Source organism: Ochotona curzoniae, unplaced genomic scaffold, assembly GCF_017591425.1.
Source record: "Ochotona curzoniae isolate NIBS_2020 unplaced genomic scaffold, NIBS_Ocur_1.0 contig_4516, whole genome shotgun sequence".
Taxonomy (NCBI): Eukaryota; Metazoa; Chordata; class Mammalia; order Lagomorpha; family Ochotonidae; genus Ochotona; species Ochotona curzoniae.
Window position 1 is genome coordinate 4,662,912 of NW_024466313.1, and position 20,749 is coordinate 4,683,660.

At 59.1% G+C, this 20,749-nt stretch overlaps 2 protein-coding genes across 2 annotated transcripts; both read right to left on the reverse strand.

The window, feature by feature from the left end:
• Positions 1–320: 320 nt before the first annotated feature.
• On the reverse strand, positions 321–6,408 carry FTCD (formimidoyltransferase cyclodeaminase). The gene is made up of 14 exons (XM_040986598.1): positions 6,355–6,408; positions 5,849–6,032; positions 5,102–5,230; positions 4,935–5,023; positions 4,498–4,677; positions 4,138–4,275; positions 3,726–3,857; positions 2,865–2,926; positions 2,550–2,679; positions 2,127–2,288; positions 1,342–1,385; positions 1,048–1,186; positions 704–799; positions 321–407 (listed from the first exon to the last, which is right to left on the reverse strand). Exons 1-14 carry the CDS (start codon positions 6,406–6,408, stop codon positions 321–323), a joined length of 1,626 nt encoding a protein of 541 aa, XP_040842532.1.
• A 6,577-nt stretch (positions 6,409–12,985) lies between these two features.
• SPATC1L (spermatogenesis and centriole associated 1 like) lies at positions 12,986–19,701 on the reverse strand. The gene is made up of 4 exons (XM_040986767.1): positions 19,074–19,701; positions 15,252–15,602; positions 13,476–13,627; positions 12,986–13,368 (listed from the first exon to the last, which is right to left on the reverse strand). Exons 1-4 carry the CDS (start codon positions 19,273–19,275, stop codon positions 13,042–13,044), a joined length of 1,032 nt encoding a protein of 343 aa, XP_040842701.1. The 5' UTR covers positions 19,276–19,701; the 3' UTR covers positions 12,986–13,041.
• Between the last annotated feature and the right edge of the window lie 1,048 nt (positions 19,702–20,749).

Here is a 20,749-nt window from a genome sequence, read left to right on the forward strand (position 1 = left end):
CAGCAGCTCCCCCCGAGTTGGAGCTGCACCCTGAACTGTTGGAGCACTGCGGCCAAGGTTTACAGATCCCAGGCACCCCGACTCAGCAGCCGGCTCTGCCGCCGAGGCCCTGCTCAGCCCCCGCTTTGAGTCCCTCCCACTAAGGTCCCCCGCCCCAAGCCCCAGACACACAACTCAGGTTTGCTGTCCAGTCTTTACTGGAAGTCACAGGCGACAAGAGAACCCCTCCCCCTGCCCACCAGCAGCCTCTGTCTTCACGCCCAGCCCAGGCCGGGGGCCCCGGCGTCCCCCAGGACTGCAGTCACGGCCACTGTCTGTAGTCATTCCTGCCGGGCCTCCAGCTGGTCCAGCACCTGTGCCGCCTGAGTCCTGGCCTCCTGCAGGAGGCTGGACACACGCTGGCGGGCCTGGCAGACACGGTGGAGAATCGCAGTCCAGTGTCCACCCACTGCCCCTCCCTCAGCCTCTCCCCGGCCAGCCCACCGCAGTGTCCCAAGATCCCTGTGGCCCTGACCTGAGACACCTCTGCTCTGGCCTCAGTGCAGATGGAGGCTGGGACACAGCAGCCCACCAACCCCCTGAAAACCCCTCTCCCCATCCCCGCATGGCAGCCCTGGGCCTGCAGGAAACACCTCAGTACTGACCACAGTCCCAAGTGGGAGCCAGGCTGCATAGGGCTAAGGCACCCCACACCCCTACTCACCTGGTCCTTGAATGCAGGGTCAGTGATGTCCTTCAGGTTGGTGAGCACGTTGAAGTATGCCCCAAACACGCCCGTCTCCAGGGCCTTGGCTGCCACCTTCCAAGAGCCCAGGGCCGGTCACCCTCGGGCCTCTCCAGCCCAAGCCGAGGGCTGCACACTGCCCTGACTCCCTTTGTGCTTTCTGAGCTGCCCCAGCAGTGTTTGGGAGGAGGGGCAGAGCCTGAGCGTGCACCCTGAGACTCAGCCGGGGTGCAGAGCGTCCCTGGGCAGCATCTTGGGGTGGAAGGGTAGGCGGACGCCGCAGAGCTGCCTGCCCACCCGCCACTGCCCGGAGCCCCGGGTACCTGCAGGTCTGACCGGCAGGCCAGGTTCCCGCACAGGGCCAGCTCCTGTAGCGCCGGCCACAGCGAGGCCACCGTCTCTGCCAGCGCCAGCGGGACCCCAACAGCACGCCTCAGCCCCTCCTGCAGGGCCACTGCCCGCCTGGAAAGGAGGGGACGCTGCTGGTGGGGTAATGGGGGGGCTTGTAACATTGGCTCCTCCCACCGAGGTGGACACAGGGGCAGGGCTGGAGCTGGCCCCGCCCTCCAGATGCTCAGCCTGCAAGCCTAGTAAAAGAAGCCCCCACCTGCCCTCACCTGTCCCTCTCTTCAGCTGTGCTCTTGGGCAGTTTCATCGCTTCCTGCAGGAAAAAAAAAAAAGGAGATAAGACACCAAAAAGATGCTGGTGGCTTGCGACACCTTCCTGGGAGGCGTGTGAGGGCGTTAACATGTGCTGTGTCCTCTGGTCATCTGGGCATTTCCCAGCTGGGCCGCTCAGCCGTGGGGCCATGGGGGCCGGACCCCCTTCGGGCCCCCTTCTTTGGGAATGCACTGCTCTCTCGTGAGGTCACCCCAGCGGGAGGAGGAGCCAGCTCCACCACACCCAGCCAAGCCTCCCCAGCCTGAGCCCCAGGTACAGTGGACTGAGGAGAAGGACAACGGTGACGCGCCCAGGGAGAAGGGCAGGAGCCTGGGGCCCTTCTCACGGTCATGGCATGGAGGCTGCACTGTGACAGAAGCCCTGGGCGAGGTCATGTCAGGAGCCAGGGAGTGTGCTGCTGGCCCAGCCCACCACACCCTCTGCCATCTAGGGTCCCCGGCAGTGTCCAGAGCCAGGCTCGCGGGTGGATGGAGAGCGCTGCCCGGCCTCGGCCAAGCTAGGGGCTGCACTGGAGGCACCAGTGCCCCTGCCCACGCTGAGAGCTGCACAGCCCCCACACCAGGCCGCTCCTCAGACTTCCGAACCCCCAAAGGTTTCCCAAATTCTAACAGCAAATAAATGAACTGGAGTTGTGGACCCGGACTGAGCAATAGACTGAATCCCCTCCAAACAGGCCCCTCCCTCCTCCCCGCGCCCACCTGCCTGGCGCCCTGCACCCACCAGGCAGGCTGCAAAGGCCTTGGCATCTGCGTCCACCAGGGCGGTCAGCTGCCCCATGGCAGCGTGGAAGGGCGGGATCAGGCGCCGCATGGCCGCATCCAGGTGCTCGAACTGGCGGCGCCCGTAGGTCATCTGCCCCACCATGCAGGCTAGGGCCGCGCCCTGGGCGAGACCGAGGGAGGGCTGGGGCAGGGGAAGGTCTCCGGGACGGTGCGGGGCTTCGGAGACCAGGGGGTCCGGGTGGGCAGTGGTGGGAGTGGGAGGATGGTGAAGGTCCCGCGTAGGAATCCCGGGCAGAGGGGGCCTGGGGTGTGCGGGACGAGGGGGCGGTGAGGACAGAGGACGGTGGGAGTCAGGGGGACTGTGAGGGTCCCGGTTGGCAGGCCCCCTCAATCCCCGCTCCCCTCCGGGGCCTGAGCTCACCATGGCGGCAGCGGCGGCAGCCACTGAGCCTCCCCCGGGGGCCGCAGAGCGAGCACCCACATCGCGGATGAAGGCTCGCAGGGGCCGGTCCAGCAGGCTGTGCTGGGCCTGGGCATCCGGGACCAGATACCTGGGACAGGATTGGGCTGCAAATGAGCACGGTGTGGCTTCACAAGCCCACAAGCCCACAGACTCCACTGGGCATGCGACCCCCTGAATGAGCAGGTGGGGGGCGCGTAGAAAGAGGGCAAGGGGCAGGACGGGGTGGGGGGACAGGAGAGGTGGGGCCAGATGTGGGCGGGACGGGCCTCTCACTCGATGACACGCTCCTTGGGGTGGAAGGGGGTCAGAGAGTCCAGCCCCAGCCGGCTCACCACCTGCAGAGCACACCACAGCCAGAGCCTCAACAGCGCTGGAGGGGCCGAGGCCACTGGGGTCTCTAGCTCAGAACCCTTACGCCCTGGCTCCCCATTAGACCTGACTCCCACTAGTGCCCCATACACTTTCATGTCCTCTTGTGGAATGTAGGCCTGGGGAGCCCCCCATCCCTGCCTGACAGGGACTGACTTTAACCCCAGGGTCAGGAGGCAGCCCGGACCCTTGCCCCTCAAGGTGAGAGCTGGCAAGGCTGCTGCCTGCATGGGTGTAGGGACACTGATTCTGGGGGCAGAACAATTCCTAAAGGTCTCAGCAGTCAGGAAACCCAGCAAGTGGCTGATAGGGGCCCTGCCCACATGCCAGGCTCCTGTGCCAGGACATGAACAGGAAACAGACATAGCTTAGAAGAAACTGGGGTGAAGGGCTCCTCTCCAAGCAGAAATCAGCAAACAGCTGGGTGCAGCCCAGCCAGGACCAGGAGGCCTGCACGTGCCCCTGACCTGCCTTGGCCCCTGCCACCCACTCAGAGAGCTGCCCCCGCCCCACCCCCAGCCTACACCCCTGACCTGCCTCTGCCCATCCCACCTATCTGGAGCCTACCCATTCCCCCACCCAGACCCCTGACCTGCCTCTGCCCCAGCTGCCCACTGGGGATGCTGCCCACAGGCCCTCTACCCATGCCCGAACCTGCTCTGCCTTCAGTCACCCACCTGGGGAGCCTCCCCCATTCCCCCACCCGTGCCCCTGCCCTGCCTCTGTCCCTCCCACCCACCCAGAGCTGCCCGCATTCGCCCTCACCAGCCTTAGACGCTGCTCCTCCTCTAGCACAAAGAGGTTCTCCCGACCACAGTAAAAAGCAGCTGCATCCAACAATGCCCTCAGTGGCACCAAGCCCACCAGCTGCGAGCCAACCACGGGGAGGCTCAGCGCCTGCCAACAAAGGACAGGACAGTCAGTGGGTCAGCGCAGGGTAGGGGGCCCTACCTGCTCACCTGTGGTGGGCAGTGGGGCGTCTCTGCTCCCTAGTTGGGGTCTTACCTGCTCACCTGGCGTGGGCAGTGTGGGTCTCTGCTCCCTGGCTGGGGTCCCACCTGCTCACTTGGGGTGGGCAGTGGGGGTCTCTGCTCCCTGGCTGGGGTCCCACCTGCTCACCTGGGGTGGGCAATGGGGGTGGGGTCTCTGCTCCCTGGCTGGGGTCCCACCTGCTCACCTGGGCCTCTCTGCAGGTTTCCTCATATACTGTGTGCAGTCCGGTGGCCTCGAAGTCCAGTAGGTTGGTGGACACCTGAGCCAGGTTCTTCTCTTCCAGGTACCAGCCAATTCCCTGCACCTTTTTCAGGCGTCCTGGCTACAGAGGAAGAGGAGTTTCCACCTGCCCTTGGCAAGAGGCTGGGTGGGCTCTGTGGCTCGCAGCCTCCCTCTCACCTGAGCTAGCCAGGAGTGGCCCTGGCCAACCGTTGGTCAGGCCTGTTGACTGGCCCTGCTCCTGGCCCAATCCTGCCTGCTCTCCAACCTCCCAAGTGTACCCCAACCCTGTCCACGCCTCAGCAGGGCCCCATGGGCCACCCACCTGTCCAGGGCCACGGCCCTGCTCCCTTAGGTTGAGTGCAATGCGATGTGCCTGCTCCTTGGTGCTCAGCAGGTTGATGTTGAAGGCGATGAGGAACTTTCGGGCACCCGTGGCAGTGGCCCCCCAACGGGGGACAAAGGAGCTGGGGCCAAAGTCCGGGGCCCACTCAGTCTGCATGAGCTATGGAATCACCCACCTTGACTGAGAGATGCAGGCAGGGGGACAGGCGCCAGTGTGGGGTCCACCATCAAGGACATGTGCAGGGTCCACCCCTTACCCCCACAAGAGCAGGCATGGGATCCACCAGCCCCACTGCACAGGTATGGGATCCACTCCCAATCCACCCCACCACAGTTAGGGGCAGGCAGAGGGTCCACCAGCCCCCTAACAGGAGCAGGTACCAGCTCCACACTCTGCTTCCGCACAGCCTGACACACCTTCTCAGGCAGAGCCTCATACTCCCCAGCACGGATGGCTGGCAGGGTGCGACGGCTGTCCACCCGTGCTGCATCGCCATACAGGTACACTACGAGGGAGCAGGCCTGTCAGGCCCATGGCCAAGCAGGGCCTCTCTGGGGTCAGAGACAGGGTCAGGGGGCCTCACCCGGCACAGCCAGTTCCTCTGCCAGCCGCTGGCCAAAGGCCTCAGCGCACAATACACACTCGGCCAAGCTGACGCCACGCACAGGGACAAAGGGACAGACATCAAGTGCACCCATACGGGGGTGCTCCCCTGTAAAGACATGGGGCAGGTAACTGGATGGAACCTCAGGACCCTGTGCTTGCCTACCACATCCTGACCAGAGCTAGATGCATGCTCAGCTATCCGGGCCGCCCTGGGCGGCAGCGAGTGCCCAGACCACTGGGCCACAAGGGGTAGGGCACGCACCTTCTCCCACAGTTCACAGAGATACTCCCCAAGTCCTGTGATGGGCCAAGAGGACCAAGGGCACCTCCTGGCCAGGGCCTCCCAGGGCCAGCAGCACTGCCCACCCCCCAGCTCAAGTCCACCCCTTCCCTCTTGGATAAGCTCTTATCTGTTCCGGATCTCACCCCCTCCAGGCAGCCAGGACTTGGCAGAGTCCCATGTGACCACTGAACCTTGACCGTGCCCAACAAAGCCATCGTGTTTGGGTTCTGGGGCTGTGGCAGGTCCTGATCCACAGCAGCTGTGACTTCTCCCAGCTGCATCCAGAGAGTACCCCAAGCTCCACAGGCACAGCTGCCCCCTCCCAGGGGTCACCCCATAGCCTTACCCCAGGCAGTGGTATCCTTGACTCCCAGCCAGCCCCACCCCACAGCCAGGACCTGCCCCTGTGTTCCCTCCACTCCACTCCCCTGACCCCCTTACCTCGGTGCCTGCTCATGTCGATGAGGCGCCAGGCGGCCCGGGCAGCACTGAGGGCACCCTCCACAATGCTCTCGGGAGTCCCCACAAAGGTATAGACGGTGCGGTTGGTGGAGGGGCCAGCGTCCACATCCAGCAGCACACAGCCCGGGGTCTGTGCAATGGCCCTGGAGATGGTGTCGATCACCTTGGGGAGAGGGCAGCCCTCGCCAGGGTCCTCATCAAGACGCCTGCACCCGCTCCCTCAGGCCTGAGGCAACTGCACTGGGGGCCACAGTGCCAGGGAGACAAGGGTGGGTCCACAAGCAGGGTTCAGGGACCCCACCCCTACCACAACAGCCCAACCAGGAAGGGTGGCCGGGAACCAACATGGCCCTCAGGGCAAAGGTATCAAGAACAAAAGCCCTTGTACCCCTAAGCCACCTCTTAGCCCCTTATAGGGATCCTCTTTGAGCACACAGCCCCCACACCCTACTCCCCTTCCTTCAACAAGCCCCCTGGGGCCTCACCTCCTGGTCATTCCCCTCTGAGAAATTGGGGACACATTCCACCAGCTGGGACATGGCCACACAGCACTCGGACACAGTCTCGTGGAGTAGAGGACACAGGGTGGTGGACAGGCCAGGCCGTGGTAGGGACCTTTATCCACTGGACAGTGCCCTCCCCATAGGTGAGCTGCTGATTAACCAGCAAGCACAGGGGCAGGGCTGCAATGCAGGGCTGGGTGCAAATGCAGGCAGGTGGCCTGGAACAGGTGGGGCAGGGATTCCTCCCTAGAAACAACCACAAAGCTGGGAAGGCAAGTTTGGGTGTCAAGCCAGCCTTTGTGTGACTGTCCAGACAACATCCAGGTGACACCAGTATAATGTCCAGAGGACCCAAATGACTTTTGCTGGTGAGCCCTAGGTGGCCCCTGGGGACCTCACAGTGACTCCTGCACCTCTGTTCCTCCATGTCAGGGCCCGACCTTGGGACTGTGAGACGGGGAGTGGGCTGAGGGAAACAGAGATGAAATGGGAAAGGCAGGAGAGTCCATGGGCAGAGGGAGGCAGAGATGAAACGGGAAAGGCAGAAGAGTCCGTGGGGGTGGGCTGAGGGTGTGACTGACAGCTTGTGAGTAAATGTGTGCATGGGGCCGGAACAGACACCAGTGGGCACAGCAATCTGAAAGTCCACAGTGTGCCACATGTCTGTTCATGAGGCAGGAGTGTATATGACAGGATACATGTGTAGGTGTCAGTACATGTGGATGTCAGCGTCTGTGTGTGTGAGTGTGTGGATGTCAGGGTCTGTGTGTGAGTGTGTGTGTGTGTGTGTGTGTGCATGTCAGGGTCTGTGTGTGAGTGTGTGCATCTCAGGATCTGTGTGTGAGTGTGTGGATGTCAGGGTCTGTGTGTGTGAGTGTGTGCATGTCAGGGTCTGTGTGTGTGTGGATATCAGGGTCTACGTGTGTGAGTGTGTGCATGTCAGGGTCTGTGTGAGTGTGTGCATGTCAGGATCTGTGTGTGAGTGTGTGCATGTCAGGGTCTACGTGTGTGAGTGTGTGGATGTCAGCGTCTACGTGTGTGAGCGTGTGCATGTCAGGCTCTGTGTGTGAGTGTGTGCATGTCAGGATCTGTGTGTGAGTGTGTGGATGTCAGGATCTGTGTGTGTGTGTGTGCATGTCACGGTCTGTGTGTGACTGTGTGCATCTCAGGATCTGTGTGTGTGAGTGTGTGGATGTCAGGAACTGTGTGTGTGGGTGTGTGCATGTCAGGGTCTGTGTGTGAGTGTGTGGATGTCAGGATCTGTGTGTGTGTGTGTGTGCATGTCAGGGTCTGTGTATGTCAGTGTGTGCATGTCAGGGTCTCTGTGTGTGTGTGTGCATGTCAGGATCTGTGTGTGTGAGTGTGTGCATGTCAGGGTCTGTGTGTGTGTGTGTGCATGTCAGGATCTGTGTGTGAGTGTGTGGATGTCAGGATCTGTGTGTGTGAGTGTGTGCATGTCAGGGTCTGTGTGTGTGTGTGTGTGCATGTCAGGATCTGTGTGTGAGTGTGTGGATGTCAGGATCTGTGTGTGTGTGTGAGTGTGTGCATGTCAGGGTCTGTGTGTGTGAGTGTGCATGTCAGGGTCTGTGTGTGAGTGTGTGCATGTCAGGATCTGTGTGTGTGAGTGTGTGGATGTCAGGGTCTGTGTGTGTGTGTGTGCATGTCAGGATCTGTGTGTGAGTGTGTGGATGTCAGGATCTGTGTGTGTGTGTGTGTGCATGTCAGGGTCTGTTTGTGTGAGTGTGCATGTCAGGGTCTGTGTGTGAGTGTGTGCATGTCAGGGTCTGTGTGTGTGAGTGTGCATGTCAGGGTCTGTGTGTGAGTGTGTGCATGTCAGGGTCTGTGTGTGAGTGTGTGCATCTCAGGATCTGTGTGTGAGTGTGTGGATGTCAGCGTCTGTGTGTGTGAGTGTGTGGATGTCAGGGTCTGTGTGTGAGTGTGTGCATGTCAGGATCTGTGTGTGAGTGTGTGCATGTCAGGATCTGTGTGTGTGAGTGTGTGCATCTCAGGATCTGTGTGTGAGTGTGTGCATGTCAGGATCTGTGTGTGAGTGTGTGGATGTCAGCGTCTGTGTGTGAGTGTGTGTGTGTGTGTGCATGTCAGGGTCTGTGTATGTCAGTGTGTGCATGTCAGGATCTGTGTGTGTGTGTGTGTGTGCATGTCAGGGTCTGTGTGTGTGAGTGTGGATGTCAGGATCTGTGTGTGAGTGTGTGCATGTCAAGGTCTGTGTGTGTGAGTGTGCATGTCAGGGTCTGTGTGTGAGTGTGTGCATGTCAGGGTCTGTGTGTGTGAGTGTGCATGTCAGGGTCTGTGTGTGTGAGTGTGTGCATGTCAGGATCTGTGTGTGAGTGTGTGCATGTCTGGGTCTGTGTGTGTGTGTGTGTGCATGTCAGGGCCTGTGTGTGAGTGTGTGCATGTCAGGATCTGTGTGTGTGAGTGTGCATGTCAGGGTCTGTGTGTGTGTGGATATCAGGGTCTACGTGTGTGTGAGTGTGCATGTCAGGATCTGTGTGTGTGTGTGTGTGTGTGTGCATGTCAGGGTCTACGTGTGTGAGTGTGTGCATGTCAGGGTCTGTGTGTGTGTGTGTGCATGTCAGGATCTGTGTGTGAGTGTGCATGTCAGGATCTGTGTGTGTGAGTGTGTGCATGTCAGGGTCTGTGTATGTCAGTGTGTGCATGTCAGGGTCTACGTGTGTGAGTGTGTGGATGTCAGCGTCTGTGTGTGTGAGCGTGTGCATGTCAGGCTCTGTGTGTGAGTGTGTGCATGTCAGGATCTGTGTGTGAGTGTGTGGATGTCAGGATCTGTGTGTGTGTGTGTGCATGTCAGGGTCTGTGTGTGACTGTGTGCATCTCAGGATCTGTGTGTGTGAGTGTGTGGATGTCAGGATCTGTGTGTGTGAGTGTGTGCATGTCAGGGTCTGTGTGTGTGTGTGTGCATGTCAGGATCTGTGTGTGAGTGTGTGGATGTCAGGATCTGTGTGTGTGTGTGTTTGCATGTCAGGGTCTGTGTATGTCAGTGTGTGCATGTCAGGGTCTGTGTGTGTGTGTGTGCATGTCAGGATCTGTGTGTGTGAGTGTGTGGATGTCAGGATCTGTGTGTGTGAGTGTGTGCATGTCAGGGTCTGTGTGTGTGTGTGTGCATGTCAGGATCTGTGTGTGAGTGTGTGCATGTCAGGATCTGTGTGTGTGTGTGTGTGTGTGCATGTCAGGGTCTGTGTGTGTGAGTGTGCATGTCAGGGTCTGTGTGTGAGTGTGTGCATGTCAGGATCTGTGTGTGTGAGTGTGTGGATGTCAGGGTCTGTGTGTGTGTGTGTGCATGTCAGGATCTGTGTGTGAGTGTGTGGATGTCAGGATCTGTGTGTGTGTGTGTGTGTGCATGTCAGGGTCTGTGTGTGTGAGTGTGCATGTCAGGGTCTGTGTGTGAGTGTGTGCATGTCAGGGTCTGTGTGTGTGAGTGTGCATGTCAGGGTCTGTGTGTGAGTGTGTGCATGTCAGGGTCTGTGTGTGAGTGTGTGCATCTCAGGATCTGTGTGTGTGAGTGTGTGGATGTCAGCGTCTGTGTGTGTGAGTGTGTGGATGTCAGGGTCTGTGTGTGAGTGTGTGCATGTCAGGATCTGTGTGTGAGTGTGTGCATGTCAGGATCTGTGTGTGTGAGTGTGTGCATCTCAGGATCTGTGTGTGAGTGTGTGCATGTCAGGGTCTGTGTGTGAGTGTGTGGATGTCAGCGTCTGTGTGTGTGAGTGTGTGGATGTCAGGGTCTGTGTGTGAGTGTGTGTGTGTGTGTGTGTGCATGTCAGGGTCTGTGTATGTCAGTGTGTGCATGTCAGGGTCTGTGTGTGCGAGTGTGTGCATGTCAGGATCTGTGTGTGAGTGTGTGGATGTCAGCGTCTGTGTGTGTGAGTGTGTGGATGTCAGGGTCTGTGTGTGTGAGTGTGTGCATGTCAGGGTCTGTGTGTGAGTGTGTGCATGTCAGGATCTGTGTGTGAGTGTGTGCATGTCAGGATCTGTGTGTGTGAGTGTGTGCATCTCAGGATCTGTGTGTGAGTGTGTGCATGTCAGGATCTGTGTGTGTGTGTGTGCATGTCAGGATCTGTGTGTGTGAGTGTGTGCATCTCAGGATCTGTGTGTGAGTGTGTGCATGTCAGGATCTGTGTGTGAGTGTGTGGATGTCAGCGTCTGTGTGTGTGAGTGTGTGCATGTCAGCGTCTGTGTATGTCAGTGTGTGCATGTCAGGGTCTGTGTGTGAGTGTGTGCATGTCAGGGTCTGTGTGTGAGTGTGTGCATGTCAGGGTCTGTGTGTGTCAGTGTGTGCATGTCAGGGTCTGTGTGTGTGAGTGTGTGCATGTCAGCTTCTGTGTGTGTGTCAGTGTGTGGATGTCAGGGTCTGTGTGTGGGTTGGGTTTGTGTGGATGTCAGGTGTGTCGGGGAGTTGTCCTGAAATTCTGCCAGTGCCGATGGAGCAGGTTCCCCTGACCTTAGAGCTATGTGACCGTATCGAACTCTGTCTGGGGCACTGGGAGGGGCGGCTGGAAGAAGTGAGGCCCTGGCAAGTTGACACCCCCCGGGCAAAGAGTGAGGGCTGCTGTGGGCTACTCATGTCCCCCCAACCCTATTTGCTGAGCTCCTCAGAACAGAACCACCGTTTACAAGGTGGTGTGTGTCACGCCACCTCCAGTGGAGCCTGTGTGAGAAATCACTGGGCCGAGGCGGAAGCTTCAAGGAAGGATGCCTCCTGGATTCAGCTGCATCTCTAGTGGTCTCGGCGTTCCTACCTGTACTCTCTTTGCTCTTATCTTTGTGACTGGAATAATACTATTTATGTGCAGCAAAGGCTCAATGTTCCTTTATAGTTCTATGAAGCCTTCTGACAGGAGATTGGACAAGGATAGCAAGCAGTCTGAGATAAAAACTATCAAGTTACTAGCTTTAATGAACCTACTTAGGACTATTTTTGAGAATTCCTAAAAAGAAGATTATAGTAGAAATCTATAGCTTAAAAAGCCATACAGGAAGAAAAACTAGAAATATAGGCAAGTTAATATTAAAACCAATATAAGGCACAAAACACAATGAGAGCTAACTGCTTAATGATTAAAAATCAAATGGTGCTAAACTGCGTCCACAAGGAATAGCAACTACAGGCTGTCACCAGGCTATTAGAGAACAATCTTTGCTCAACACACCTGCTTACCTCCCTGGAATAATTGCTTGTAGATATGTAACCACATGTATAAACAAGGAAAATGTCCCTTTGCAATCATCTATTGTATATAAGCTGATGCCTTGCTTTTGCAAAATGCACTCAGATACAACTTCCTTGAGTTGTCGTGTCTGTTTGTCACTCGCCGAATCCTTGCCCACCGTTCCCGGGGTCCTGTTCCCATCAGACTGACTGCTCCCGGCCGAGCCGGTCCATCGCAAATGTGTATGAAAAAGCAATGGAATAAAACAAGACCCTTTTTTCTGGGTCCAGCAATCGTCACAGAAGACACAGGGGCGGGCTCGGGGACAACTGGCCTGGGGCACAACCAGTCATGGTGTTGGTCATGGCCACCCCACCAACTCATCCAGGGTCCTGAGGAGCTGTGAGAAAGGGGCCCAGGGTGGGGATGCCTCCTGGGGGCTATCAACAGGAAGGTATGCTCAAGAGGCCCCTCCAGCATGGCAGTGCCACTTCACTCCAGCTCCACTCCAGACCTGGCTCCTGCTGCTCAGACTGAGGCAGCCAGTAGTAACTGGGTCCTTCCTGCCCCACATGGGAGCCCTGGGTGGAGTTCCAGGCTGCCTCAGCATGTGGGGAGTGAACGGGGAGTGAACAGGGAGGGACAATCTCGCTCTCCGATGAATGACTGGCAGGTGGTAGGACCCATCAGCAGCTGCGGGGTGCCGGAACCTACCTACCAACAGGGTGCTACAGTCGGAACACTTGCTGGACCCCACTGACGGGGTGCCACAGCCGGAACGCCTGCTGGACCCCACTGATGGGGTGCCACAGCCGGAACGCCTGCCAGACCCTACCAGTGGGGTGCCACAGCCGGAACACCTTGAGCAGCAGAGGAAAGGATCTAACTGGATCCTTTACAGTCCTGACCAACAGAGAACCGTCAAGACCCCTGGCCCTAGCCCTGTAACACAGCACCCCAACCCACAGGCCTGGCTGTACCTGCACCCTCCCCACTGCAGCCCGTGTCTGCAGAGGAGACAGCCACAGCAGCGCGCCATCAGGGTCCAGCAGGGCCGCCCCCCTCCTCTCCGCCAGAGGGCAGGAATGGCTTGTCCCCTTTCCGGGCCTGATAGGTGCAAATTCTGTGCTGTGAGGTAATCAGCGTCCAGGAACCAGCCTGCGCGGGACACACACAGTCCCCATGTGCGCATGGACCTGCGGACCTCAGCTACCTCCAGGCCTTTGAGGTTGGGGGTCTTCCGCAGTGCCATCCCCCCCGCCCCTCACACACACACACTCGGCACTGTGCGTCTCGTGGCTGAGCCGGGTCCCCGGACACGCAGAGGCGGAGGAGCTCAGGTAAACAGAGGCTTTTAATAAAGTGCGACAGGTGCCGCGGCCCCGTGGGCGAGTGGCTCCCCGCGGCAGGGCGCGGGGACAGGAGCGCGGGCGCGCAGCAGGGGCATGGTGGCCCCCGGGGAGCGGGCGGAGCGGGTGGCACGGGCTCACCAGGCGAAGAGCGGCTTGCTGTCAGCCTTGGAGAGCTCGCACAGGCAGTTGAGCAGCAGCAGCGAGTCGCCCAGGAACTTGGGCGGCACCACGTCGATAAGCAGCTTGCGGAGTGCGGCGGGGCTGCTGTGCAGCGGGTTGGCGCGCAGGTCGGGGCGCTGCTTGAGGATGCCGTAAGTGTTGATGAGGAACTCGCTGAACACCGGGTGCACCTCGCGGTTGTAGCCCAGCCGCTCTAGCCGCGCCGTCAGCGTCAGGTAGCGCTGTGTCAGCTCGCGCAGCTTCTTCTGGTCTACCGAGCCATCCAGCGACTTGACAGACGTCTACAAGGCACGCGGCATGGGGAGGAGGGGAGGGCACGCAGCGTGAGCAGGGCGCGGGGCCCAGAACGCGGGCCATGGGAGGGTGCAGGATGGGGCATCAGGCACACCTGCTTTATCTTCTCTGGGATGTTGGACACCGTGAAGCCGTAGAGCCGTGTCACTCCCGGGAAGACATAGGCCAGGATGCGGCGATCCAGCTGGAAGGCAATCTCCCCGACGATGCGGCCATCCTTTTCAGCGCCTGCGAAGCTCTGGATCTCTGCGGGCCAGCACGGGCCTCAGTGGCCACGGCCTTCCCTCTCCCCTCCCCTACTCCCTCCCTACAGCCTGGCATTCCGGTTTAGGGGATCAGCCCATCCCCACCGCTCCCACTCCTGAGCCGGAAGGGGTGAGGGTTGTGCCACCGAGGTTCACCCATTCCACAGCAGTCCAGACACCCCACAGCCCAGAGGCCCCACCATCTGCAGCCCCGCGTGCCCACCCTGGGGCTGGATGCCAGCATTGGGCGCATAGCCCCACCCAGAGCGGCCACAAACGGCCGGAGGGGCCAGACCACAGAACCCACTTATCGCTGCCTTGTCCCCACTGCACTCATCCCCCTCCCCTCACACACACACACTGGTGCCAGGCTCAGCTCATGGACATCACAAGGAACAGCTGTGGGTGCAAGCAGGCAAGGGCTCTCCCAAGGCACGAAAAAGTAGCTGGGGCTAGGGCCCAAGGGGTGCATCTCCTGAGGATATCGGCCCCCATAACAGGCCCCTGTCCAACCAGCACAGAGTGCCTGCTGCCCCACACAGTGCCCTGCAGGAGCCCTTTCTGGAAGCAGTGGCACATGGCTGCAAGCATGGCCACACAGGTGGGGTGACCTCTGCACCACCAGGACCACCCGCATGGCAGAGACTGGGCAGCACCACAGTGGTTACTCAGAGTGGAACAAGATCCACTCTCACAGTGACCCCGAGAGAAGCCCTGGGCCCTCCTGCAGTTGTGGGCACATGGCTCCCTATCACTGCAAACCTCTCTCTTGCCAGAACTAAGGCCACTGCCCCCATCCCCGCCCCATGCGGTCTGCATCTCCAAAGGCTCTTACTCTACCCCTAATTCTAGACTATTCCATCACCGAAGCCACACAACTCTACTTCCCCTACAATTCTCGTCCCCCATGATGCCCCTCTGTAGGAGTGGCCATTCTGGATGCTAGTCAACACAGGGTCTCCAGTGGATACCCATCAACAGCCTGTCTGTAGTGCGGGTCCAGGCAAGTGGACTGTGGCTGGCCCTGTCCCACAGCCCACCTCAGAGCAGGCAGTATGACCCCTGGAGTGGATGGGGATCACACAGCACTGCCCTGACACTCCAGGGCCTCTTGCCCTGTATCTGCCCTGGTATACCACGCCTCTACCTACTCCTGGCAGCCTGCCTATCACAGCCCACCCAGCTATGCTGCCCAGACCCTGCCCATGCCCTTACCTGGCCTCATCCACACCCTACCTTTCCATGTCCATGCCTAGACCACACCCTGTCCACACCCACATACTGCCCATGCCCAGGCCACACCCTGCCTATTCACACCCACACCCTCCCTGTCCATGCCCAGGCCACACCCTGCTTGTCCATACCCCAGTCCTGCCCATGCCCAGGCCACACCCTGCCTGTCCACACTCACATACTGCCCATGCTCAGGCCACACCCACACCCTGCCCATGCCCAGGCCACACCCTGCTTGTCCACACCCATGTCCTGCCCACGCCCAGGCCATACCCTGCCTGTCCACACACATGTCCTACCCATGCCTAGACCATACCCTGCCTGTCCATATCCACACACCCTGCCCATGCCCAGGCCACACCCTGTGTGCCTATGCCCGTGTCCTGCCCTACCATTCAGGTAGAAGCTCCGCCGGGAGCGATCTCCCGTGGGCAGGTTGCTCTCCGAGAAGCACACCTTCTTGGGCCGTGCCATGTCCCGGGACTCTAGCAGGGTCTTGTCCACCAGCGGGTCCTGCGAGGGGCTCAATAGTGGGGACAGCTTGCGATCAGCGGCTGGATGCGTGCGCAGATCCGGGGGACTTAGGAAGGCCTTAAAGGGCGTCTGGGAGGTGGCAACACAGCCCGGGGAGGCGTCGTCCTCACTGGAGAGAGGTGCATGTGAGCATAGTAGGTCCTCGAGAGATGCCGTCTGCAGCTGGGCCGGTGCCTCAGGCATGCCAGAGAATCTGCCAAACTCAGGTACTGTAGGGGGTGGAGAGGGTCGTCAGCACAGGGTGGGGGAAGCTTGGCCAGAGCACGGCCCCTGCCAACACCCCCTTCGCGATCCCCCGCAGCCTCCCCATTAACAGCTTTGACACGAAGGGGCCCCTTCCCCAGTGCTCATGGTTCTGCCCAGATGAATGGTGGGTGCGTGTACCTTGCATGTGCCACACAGGGCACCTCCAGCCACTTACTCACACTCAATTAGATTCCATCCAGCACCCTGGTGCTACAATGGAGCTGCCATAGGCCCGGTTAGAAAGCAATGCTTCAACCCCCCCCCCACCCACACACACACCAGATGCGCCCCCCAGCCCAGAATGAACTGTGATACCTCCTGAGATGCATCTGCCTGTCCCCACACCTGGAGTGTCACCTGCCACTTTCTATCCCCAGGTTCATCCACTCCCGAGATCTCCGTGTGAGAATGCATGCTCTGAGCAGCAAAGCTATCACGTTTGGAACCTGCTTCCTTCCAGCCACACCAAGTGCACACACTGAGGCCCAGCACACAGGGGCGGGCTAAGCCCCCTGGCCACCTCCCAGCACACAGGGGCCGGCTAACCTTCTCTGGCTGCCCCCGACACACAGTGGCCAGCTAAGGCCCCTGGACACCTCCTAGGACACAGGAGCCATCTAACCTTCTCTGGCCACCTCCCAGCACACAGAGACCAGCTAAGGTCCCTGACTGACCCCAGCACAGACAGGCCAGCTAAGCCCCCACCAGCTTTCCCCAACACACAGGGGCCAGAGTTAACCCCTCTGGCCGTCCCCACCCCCAGACACTCTTGACACTTAGCAGCCATCACAATTTGCAATAAAGATCTGACAGCTCTTTCTCAGTGATGCCATGACGGCAAAACCTCAGAAGACAGCACTGTGCGTCCATGGGGCACAGTCAATTCCTGGCTCTGTTCACAACCCCAGCTCCCTGGCAACCAGCTCAAGTGCTCGGGCCCTTGACACCTGAACATGAGACCTGGGGATGGAGATCCCAGCTCCTGGGATGCTGCCAGCTCAGAACCAGGCAGAGCGGGACCCTGGGCCTAGACATAAGCATCTCCATTGGGGCAGACACAGAGGTAGAAAGAGCCCCAGCTTTCTGCACTGGAGTTTTTTTTTTTTTTTTTAACAAGAACTGTTTACTTTGTTTTATTTGTAAGGTAGAGAGACACAAGTCTTCCCCCATGGGTTTGCTTCTCGAATGCCCACAAAAACAGGGCCGGGCCAGGCCAAGCTAGAAGGCAGCAGTGAGGTCTGGGGCTCCCACATGGGTGGCAGGTGCCTGAGCAGGGAACAGGGGGGAAGCAGAGGACCTGGGACTCTAGGCTGAGGGGTGAAGCTGACCTATGTGCTCAGTGCCTGCCCCTGGAAAGACCCAGCCTGGGCAGCCATCCCCCCTCAGGACAGGTGGCCCACCAGCCGCAGCCACACCCTCCAAGTCTCTGCCACCTGCTATGCCCCAGATGCCCCTCAGGAGCTGAGGCCAGAGCCAGGGGCTGAGTGACAGGCCAGATAGAGTGCACCTGCTGACAACCCATCAAGGGGTCATTTGCATTGTCATCACAGACTATTAATTAATAGACACAAGAATTAATTGGAGGCCATGATATGGCAGCATCAGCATCCCATATGGGCAGTGGTTCAAGTCCCAGCTGCTCCACTTCCCATCCTGCCCCCAGTTTAGAAAAGCTTGGAAAAGCAGTGAGGGATGGACCAAATACTCAGGCCCCTGTTCCCATATAGGAAACCAGGATGAGGCTCCTGGCTCCTGGTTTGAGCCCAGTCCTGGCCATTGTGGCCATCTGAAGAATAACCCAGCATGTGAAAGATGTCTCTCTCTCTGCCTTTTATTAAGTAAAATCTTAATAAAATAAGCAAATGAACCAGGAAACTCAGAATTAGCTTCGAGATGGGCAAAAGTCACAGGTGAAGCCCAGTGCTCCCCATCTGTGGCTCTGGCCCCTGAAGCACTGTGGACAAGAGACCCCATCGACACTGTGCAAATGGTGACTGTGCCCAGCACATGGTCTCTAGCCTGACGGGCTCATGGTCACACCAGGGACACAGGACTTAGAGCTGAGGAGGACGAAGGCCAGGGCGATGAGCCTGTGCTGACACTGAGGCACCTGGAAATGGGCAGAACCTCAGCCGGGCCTTAGACTCCACTCAGCCAGGAAACCTTCCAGAATATTGAGACATGACCAGCCAAGCGGCACTCCCAATGCGAGGTGATCATCGGTGAACGGGGTACCACGGGACACTGGGCTGTTTGTTGTTGGGGAGTGAACAGGACAGTGCCTTCCAGCTGTTCTGAGAAGCAAAGGAGCTTTGACCTCTGCCAACCAGAAGGCATGTCTGCTTTGCACCCCAGCTTTAACCAGCGCCTCTGGTCTGCACCCAGGCTCTGTGTACCCACGCTCTGTGCATGCATGGACTCTGTCCACCCAGAGCACACAGAGACAAAGCCATGGAGCCAAGGTCCAGCACAGCAGCCCTTTGGTTGCACCATGGGAAGCTCTTGCCAAGGTTCTCCTCACGGAGCTGAAGAACCAGCCATTGTCACCCCTGTCCTCAAGGCACAGGAAGACCCCAGATCTGTAACCCCCTGCCCCACAGGCCCCAGCTCAGCGATAGCAGACCTCTACCTTCTGGCACATGTGAGGCCACATGTGGTTGTCTGCTCAGAGCATGTGACTGACCATGCTCAGAGGGTCATGAGCCTGACTTGCTCCAAATGGGAATGTGGGCTCAGAGTCCTCGGCCACCCATGAAGCCTGCTGGACACCCAGAGACCAGCAACAGCCTGGTCGGCAGGTCACTTCTGCAGCCAGCAAGGCTCACAGCCACCTGCTCTGTGGCTGAGGGCTGGGCAGGCCCTGATGCTCCTGTTCCCTCTGCCCCTGTCCCCATCCTGGCTAAGGAGTGTCCAATACTCCTGAGCTCGTGGGACAAGTGGTTCCATCCTGACCATAGCCCAAGGTCACACCGACTAGTTGCATTCCATCTTGTTCATGAAAAAATCCAGAACAGAAGCAATGACACCTGCAGAAGGTGACCAATCACTGCATGCTCCGCAGAAAACTCCAGAAGCCTGAGTCCTATGTGATGGGTGACTGCGACCATGGCCCATTTCTCTACACGGACAGCAGCAAGACCCTCCCCTGGTGGGAATCTCCCCACCACCTATCACAAGGGAGAGGCCAGCACCCAGCATAGTGACAGGACTAGTGGTGCACACGCCTGCAGCTGTGAGCCAGGTGCCTAGGCCAGGCATCCCCGGGCATACTCCTGTTGAGGGCCAGCCCTGCTGAGCTGACAGAACTGGGGGCATGCATACTGCCCATTCCAGACCACAGCACCGCCCCTGTATGATGGCCCCTGGCCCAGATACACACCCAGTGGCACACAGGCAGGGAGATGGCCACTGCTCCCTGTGCCCGCCTGCCTCACCTCCGCTCCCGGGCGAGCAGGCTTCAGGGTACATGTTGGTTTTGGGGAAGAGGAGGTCACGGCCGCCGTGGCCACAGGTGTCCTGGCAGCTCTCGCTCAGCAGCCTCTTGAGCATCTGGTTCTCCTTCAGCAGCCGCACCTGCTTCTTGAGGTCCGCGTTCTCGCTCATGAGCCTGCTCATCAGCTCACTGCCTTCTGCCATGGTGGTCGCCCTAGGTGCTCATGCATGTGCGGGCCTGCGGCCCCATGGAGATGGAAATCCAGGGCTCCCAGACCCTCCAGAAACAGCCTGAGACCCCAGAATTCCACAGCCTTGTGATGTCACCACCTTAAAGAGATGCGCCACTCCAGCCCAGCCCACTGACTGTAGATCAGCTGGGTACATGGGCCCGGCTGTGCCCTGGCCTGCCTGAAGGCTGAAGCCTACAGCGCACATGGGCTGGCACCCAGAACGCCACCAGACACATGGGGGTGCCATGGCGATGGGAGCAGGGGTGTGGCTTTGGGTTATGAGGGGCTGAAGCAGACATGGGCACAGCTGTCACCAGGGGCCCCAGACCAGCTGGGTGGGAGCAGCAGGGGTGGGTGACACTGGCCAGCCACACTGCAGTCCTCAGCCCTCTCCCTTCTCAGGGCTCCTGCCCACCAGATGGCCAGCAGCTCTGCAAGAGGGTTCTAGGAGAGCATCCACGTCAGACTGGTAGCCCCTGAGGTCCCAGCGAGCTCCCAAGGAATATGGCAGGAGGCACAGCCTCTTCCCCCCTCACGAAGAGACTTCATGCAGCCCTGGGTCCACCATGCTGCCCACAGGTGCTTGGGCCAACTACAGATGCCCCCTGTCAATGGATGGGGGCTCCCCAGGGCCTGTAGCTGGGGCTGCACCCCAAACCCTGTCCTGGTTCTCCAGCCACACCAAGGCTAACCCCATCCCCACATCCTGGCAGCCACAGCCTAAATGGGCTCCCCCTAATACCAAAGCGCATCCCACACACCTAGGCCCCTGGTCCCTGGCAACGGCAGAGAGGTGGCTCCTGTAGAACGCAAGCCTGGCCAGGCCGGCTTGCAAAGGCAATGCAGCTTCTGGGGAAACCAGGAAAGGCAGGAGTCTGCTCAATCAGATGTGCTGTCCACTCCTCCCTGCCCGGCTCTCGCCTGACACCTTTGAGGCGGCGGGCCAGCAGCTCCTGCACAAAGGGCAAGGCTGGGAGGGAGAAGTCAACACCTCCTCAGCCACACCCCGCAGCCTTCCCCCGCAGCCCTCTCCCTGCAGTTCCTGCTGGAACAGCTGTAAGCTTCTAATTCAAGTCCAAAATTGGATGTCAGGCTGTTTTGTCTTTTCATGTTCATCTTGACCATAACAAGTCCTTCAGGGGGGTCAGCTAATCTCAGGCGGGCCGAGCAGTATCTCACGGAGTGGCTCTGGGAGTGCCCAGGAGTCAGCTCATGTCTGTGGATGGAGCAGTAAAGGAGACACTAAAAACGAGGAGAGTCCCGCCTCTGACGAAGCCGAGGAGAAGGAAGCCAAGTCCGATTAACGCCACACACCACGTCTTATCAGTGCTCCCTGTCTCCCTTCTTGTACAATCCAGAGGAATATTTTTATCAACTATTTTGTAAATACAAGTTTTTTAGTAGCTCTAGAAACATTTTTAAGAAGGAGGGAAGCCCACCTCATC